The 6,899-nt window shown below is 27.1% G+C and overlaps 1 protein-coding gene across 1 annotated transcript; it reads left to right on the top strand.

Annotated features, from left to right (window-relative positions):
* Nucleotides 1-4,647: 4,647 nt before the first annotated feature.
* On the top strand, nt 4,648-6,551 carry LOC124919500 (B3 domain-containing transcription factor NGA1-like). The gene is made up of 2 exons (XM_047459744.1): nt 4,648-5,021; nt 5,096-6,551. The coding sequence occupies exons 1-2, from the start codon at nt 4,916-4,918 to the stop codon at nt 6,223-6,225; spliced, it is 1,236 nt and encodes a 411-aa protein (XP_047315700.1). The 5' UTR covers nt 4,648-4,915; the 3' UTR covers nt 6,226-6,551.
* The last annotated feature ends 348 nt before the right edge of the window (nt 6,552-6,899 follow it).

Genomic DNA, 6,899 nt, shown 5'->3' with positions numbered 1-6,899 from the left:
TAATTGATGAGGAGATAAATAAAATAAATAATGAGTTATTTTAATAATTATTTAAATAATTCAAATCTAATCTATATTAAGACCTTGATTGGTAAATGTTATTTAAACATTTTTTTTAAATAACTCAACATTTTTAAATATATTCTTTTATCAATCAAATTAATCAATTTATTCACTAAAATATAAATTTTTTTTTTTAATCAAATTATTTCTAATTAAATATTAATAGTTTTTATCCAATAACTCATATCATATCATATTATTTGAATAACTCAAATTGAAATAAATTCTAAATGAATTGATGTTATAATGACAATGATGTTATATTTTAAAAAATAATCAAAACCTTGTAGATCAAACTAGCCATATATAATCCTCTCTTCTAGCCTAGCAGCGGCAAAAAGGGGTGGATATCAACCCTAAGTTCCTGGGTTCGAGCCTGTCAGACAGCAAATTCTGCGTCTGATTAAATGATTAAGTGTGTTTGGGGGCTACATACTTAATCCGTTGTCCCATTTTTTTTCCATAAAAAAAAAACTAGCCATATATAACATTTTTATTGGGATAAAATTATGGGCTTTTTGAATGATACAATATTATGATGTGTAATGTTAGTTAGTTAAAACTAATTTTATTTGTTAATGAGTTCAAGATTTCTAAATATATAAATATATATGTTTTTTAAGCAATTAGAATTATTATCAACCAAATTCTTATTGTTTCAAAAATAATTTGTTAAAAGAATAAAATAAAGTACACATAGGCTATATATTATTAACTAGGAATGTCACAGACTCACAATAACTCAATTAGTTCAGTTACGCAAACTGACTTTTGGATGTCTTGATGAGTCCTTGTTTTATGTTTACTTTTGTCTGATACAGCCATGTTTGATTTATTTTCATATTATACTCATATAATGGTCTTGTTTGAAAATGTTTGAATTTGGATTTGGAGTTAAAACAAATGTTTTAAAATTGTTAATATATACATAATTAAAAATATTTCATAACATTTTTTTATATAAATCAACTTCCCAATAAAATATTGTTAAAAAAATATATTTTTAAAATAAATTAAAAAAAGTCCAACACAACAACAGTTTCAGCTCCAAAGTTGGTTAAAACAAACAGGGCAATATTATTACAATAATTGAATGAAATGTGAATAAATTAAACTAACAATTTTGGTATAAATATTAATAAGATCTTAAATAAGTATTTCTTTTTGAAAAGTTTTTCATTTTTTAAAATATTTTCAACAAGTACCCAATTAGAGCTTTATTGAGTTGGTTATTAGAGAATTTTTTATAAAAAAATCTTTTAGATGAAAAAAATGGGTAATTTAAGTCTTTAGTTGTTAAAATTATTATAATATTTTTTTATATTTAAAATTTATAAAAGTAAGATAAATTATTTTAATATTTTAATTAATAAATTAAATTATTTAATGGTAAAAGAAAAATGTGATGGAACAATTAAATTATAGATACAAATTTCAAAACAAGTTTGGTCACAAACTTTTTTTACTAACCTGTTTCAAAGAGGGAAAAAAATATTCAAGTCACAAACATATTAATATTTCAACTAAGTTTTGATTCTAAATAATTTTTTATATAATTAAACAAGGCAAAAATAGTTATAAGTGGGCTTAACTCTTATCACGTTTTATTATTCAAATTATTATGATTAAAAACCTATTATAATTATTATATTTGTCCAAAAAATATAATTAATTATATAATTATTAGGATTATTTGGAAAATATCATTTTAGATCATGTCTTCTGTGCAAATAAAAATTACACTGTCATTTGTATATTGATATAGTAAAAAATATCTGATCAATGATAAAAAAAAATACTTAATTTGAATTTTGACTATTTTTTAGTGAAATTGTGTTTATACTGTTAAAATGAGTTTTATTTTTTTTTATTAAATAATGACTAAAATTTAAATAGTCTAGATATGAAAATTTATAGTTGTAAAGACAAGTTTATGTCAACAAAAAGGTTTAAGATAGGTTATACAAGAGGGTAAATTTTAACAAAATAAAATAAAAAGAAAATGTTAATATCCAATCAATTTTGACCAAAATATAATTTGAGCAAAATAAGTAAAGAATTATTTATATTTATAATTTATATTAATTACAAGACTGTATATTTATAATTGTGAATTCAAATAGGAATATAACAACAACCCAATCAGATTTAATTTTAAAATTATATAAAAAGTGAAAAGAAAATAATAAAATATCAAAAGTCTATATAGAAATTAAAACCATTATATCTTTGTTAACAAAATAACCCTTGTGGTGATATTAAAATCGAATATTCATTTAAAATTGATGAGTATTTATAAATTCGTAAAATTGAAAATTATTTGAAATTGTAAGAGATTGTTTTAAAAATAAATATTAGTTATCTAGTATTATAATATATATAACTAAATATAAAATAATTTTATAAATAATAATAAACAAATGACATTAAAAACTATTATAATTATAAAATCAATTATATGAATTCATTTATTTGAATATCTAATCAATTTTTTTTTGTTGAATGCATAAATATAAATTCCCTTTATTTTTTAAATTATATGAAATTATAAATTCAAATAATTTATAAACTCGCAAAATGTTATAATTATAATTTAAAATGGTAAGAGTTTAGTTAAGCTCCTTTAGAATTGTAAAATTATAATATTCTAAAAATTAAATCAAAATTTTAAATCATCAATGTTACTCATAACTACTAAATAATAGTTTGAGTCTAGCTATATGCACTCTTATTTTTTTTTAAAAGAAAAAAATGTTTGTTTAATTCATCGATAACATGCAAGATTTATCATATATCTTCAAAGTCTTGTATTTAAAACTTCATGACCATCTAAAGAAAAAATATGTATTAAATAGATGAGAAAAGACAAAAAATTAAAACAAAATTATGTCCTAAAAGAAAACAAGTCTTCATGATGACCTAAGCTCATTCAAGAATTTTGATTTGCAACATTAATTTTCTATATGTTGTCTCTAGCCTTGTTTTGGATTCTTATAATTTTCTTTCTTCTTTTTTTCCATACTTTTATTTAGTTTATAAAACATGGTGTAACATTACTAATTTTTTATTGAAAAGTAAGAAACTCTTCATTTGTCTAAAAATATGAAAACACATTTTCTTGAGATAATAAACAAATTACAATCTGTTTTGTGACATGTATTGTCACAAATTTAACAATAAACATAAAAAAAGACAAAAAGTGCCAACACACATAAAAGCATTTAAACCAATAATATATCCCTAATAAAAAAAAGCTTTAGATTGTCCAATGAGACCATTTCCAAATAAAGACTTGGATGCCTTTATTTTGATCTGGTTTTGAACATTTTAATCTACTAAACAATAATAAACATCTAAAGCATTTAAGCCAAAATATCACTAATAAAAAAATGTTAAAATTAAAGAGACCATTTCCAAATCAAACATCATCAACCATTGTCTTCAACCAATCCCAAACTTTATCACCATCATCTTCCTCTACATTGTCCACATTTATTTGCGCTCATTAATAAGTAACCGTCCTAGATTTCCTCAATTTTGGTCTCCTCTTCATGTCATAAGTGACTCATTAGGTATCAATGTGGGGGAAGTTATAACTTATGAGATCGAGCATAAGCAAATATGTCAAAATTCTTATTATAATAGGTTTCCCATATTAAAAAATAGATTTTTTTTGTATTTTTATATTTTTATATTTTAAGCACTTTCTAATATGCTGGGTTACTACTTAATATATATATATATATATATATATATATATATATATATATATATATATATATATTTTAATTTTAATTAAAAAAATTATTTACATCAGCAAATATTAATTTTAATGTAATTTAAAAAAAAAACTCCAGCCTTGTTCTTTTTAGGTCTTTTAAATAATTCATACAAAATCACTTTTCGACAATCACATTACTCAATTTATTAACCAAAATATTAAAATACTTTCAATTTTAAATTATTATTTTTTTTTATTTATATATATCATTACCTTTTAAGTCTTTTTTATTAAAAATAATCATTATCTTCTCAAAATTATCGATCATCATTATTTCTTTCTCATTTCAAGGTTTTTCAAAAAACCTCCATCCAACCAGGCCTTAGTTTAAACAAAAAAAAATTAAAAAAATTGAATATTGAATATATTAATAAAAATCAGATAATTGAAGACTTAAAATTAAAAAAATAATAATAATGAAATGTACACTTGATTTCTTTTCTTGGGATTTGCTTCAACTTATTATTTAAAGACTAATTATGTAATAAATTGTTATATATTTTAATAAATAAATTAAACATATTTGATTGTTTTAATAAATAATTTGGATAATTTAAAACAAATAAATTTTATAAATTTGAACAATTAAGAATATTATGTTTGAATAAGCTAAATATTATTAAAGTAATAAGATGAATCAAACAAATCCTAAGTCATTAAGAACAATTTTGTTAGAAGTTATATTAATCTAACCATCCCAAAGTAAAGAGAGAGAGAGAGAGTTAGTGAAGAGAGAAAAAGAAAAGAAATTTAGAAGCTGCAAATGTTTCTCTCTCACACAGAGAGAGACACACACACGTATAATATTTGTATTAACATTTAACAGTGCTGTCCACAAAGTCTTTCTTTCAGCCGAATTCTTCTTCTTCCTCCTCCTCTCACTATTTCCAGCTAGCTATGAGAAGGAAAATATCTCTCCCCCAACCCTAAAAGGGAAGAAAAAAAGGAAATACTGATTTCATTTCTTACTTCACTTCATCATCTTCAACATCTTCAATTCAATTTCAGGTCAACTTCATATATGCTCTTGAGAAAATCTTCTCAGATTTACTCAAATCTCGATCCAATTGGATGATGAATTTCATGCCTAATAGTATCCATGCTCAAGCTAATTTCAATGATGATGAAGAAGATGAGAATCAGATCACTCCAACCATGACCCACATCACCTCCAGAGGTATATGTTCTAATTCTTCTCCTTCTTCTTCTTAATTACATAAACTTAAATCACTCTTTTCCTTCTCTCTCAAGGTTCCAGGATGGAGCTCAGTGGAGAAGAAACCAGAGACCTAGATGAGGATACCAACAATAACAACAACAACAATGAAGATTCACCTTCCGATGCAAGTTTATCACTTGGATTAGCCTCAAGTGGAAGCAACAGCAATGTCGGAGTAATTATAGAGAAGGAACACATGTTTGATAAGGTTGTAACTCCGAGTGATGTCGGAAAACTCAACCGTTTAGTCATACCTAAACAGCACGCGGAGAGGTACTTTCCTTTGGATTCATCTACAAATGAGAAAGGACTGTTGCTTAACTTTGAAGATAGGACCGGGAAACCATGGCGATTTCGTTACTCTTACTGGAATAGTAGCCAGAGTTACGTCATGACTAAAGGATGGAGCCGATTTGTTAAGGAGAAGAAGCTTGATGCTGGTGATATTGTTTCATTTCAGAGAGGTGTTGGTGAAATCGGTAAAGATAGACTCTTTATTGACTGGCGGCGCCGCCCTGAGACTGTACCTCCAGACACTCTCCACCTTCCTCATACCTCTTTTCATTCACTCGGAGGTTACTTTTCGTTTGATAATTACCGATCTTATCATCAACAACATCAGCATCCATGGAACAACAACAGCCCCAGCAACAATCCTTACTTCCATTCCGGACCGTCGACTCGGGACCACCGCTCGCTGTTTTTGCAACAAACTGCACCAAATTATCAACAATATCATCATCATCAGCAACATCAGCAACAGCAGCAGCAAGTTCGAGCTCAAGCTCCTTATGGGTATGGCGGAGAAATAGTTGGAAGTGGATACCAAATGAATCAGGCGTTAATGTATCAACTCAGATCCGGAGCTCAGGCACATCCATCGTCGCGTGTCGGAATGGTACAAGAGCCAGTGGATGGAGGAGGAGAAAGCATGGTGTACGATTCCGTACCTGTCGTTCAAGGAAAGGCAGCGAAGAAGAGGCTAAGACTATTTGGCGTGAATATGGACTGTCCTTTGCCACCACCAGAATCATCATCTCCAAGCGAGGAACCCACTTCAATTTCTCATCCCCAATTGAGGCCTGGACAAGTAATGCCACCACATTTTCTAGACAAGGGGAAATCAACGTCACCCTCATCCTCGTTCGATTTGGATATCTGATTCAAAAGGTGGGGGAAAACAACCTATAAATCTCTATAATCGCAATAGCTATAATGGGTTTTCGCCAATAAACTCGGATCATTCCAAAACAAGTCGAAGATCTTCCGAAAATCCGGGTGAAGAGAAATTAAACTATGTCAATTTCAGTTTCGGTGATGTACAATTATAGGTTTGAATTTCAGATAATTTATATACATTTTCTTTAGACACATGGCGGTATAGATCCTTAATTCCGTTTCCCCGTGATTTCATGCTCTTTTCTTAATCTTATTAATGTAGTACCCTTCTCAAGAATTTTCCCATTAATTTAGTTGATCTTATGAACATATTCTTCATCTTCTTCAATCTCATGCTCATTATTTGTATCATTTCTTCACATTCTCACTCTATTTATATATATGAAACTGTTCTAGCAAGATTTTTTCTTGACAGATAAGTACACAATGACAAGGTTTCTTGAGAAGGAAGAGAGAGAAATGAGAATGGCAGGAAGTTGCTACATATATATAAGATTAAGTACCTGGAGAATAGAAGTAGAACAAGAACAAGAAGAAAGAAGAAGGATAAAGAAGAAGAAGATGATGAAGAAGAAGGGAAGAGCATTTTTTCATCCCCAAAAACTCGATTTGTTTTTATTACTTGTTGTCGCTACTTCGTTGGGCACGCCTTGCAGG

Source organism: Impatiens glandulifera, chromosome 1, assembly GCF_907164915.1.
Source record: "Impatiens glandulifera chromosome 1, dImpGla2.1, whole genome shotgun sequence".
In the NCBI taxonomy this organism is placed as follows: Eukaryota; Viridiplantae; Streptophyta; class Magnoliopsida; order Ericales; family Balsaminaceae; genus Impatiens; species Impatiens glandulifera.
This window is presented reverse-complemented; position numbering and strand designations above follow the sequence as displayed.

Bases quoted from the DNA above. Each gene is read 5' to 3' on its own strand.
- LOC124919500 (XM_047459744.1), top strand. From the start codon at position 4,916: ATGATGAATTTCATGCCTAATAGTATCCATGCTCAAGCTAATTTCAAT. The intron at 5,022-5,095 runs GTATATGTTCTA...TTCTCTCTCAAG, and splicing joins GACCCACATCACCTCCAGAG to GTTCCAGGATGGAGCTCAGT.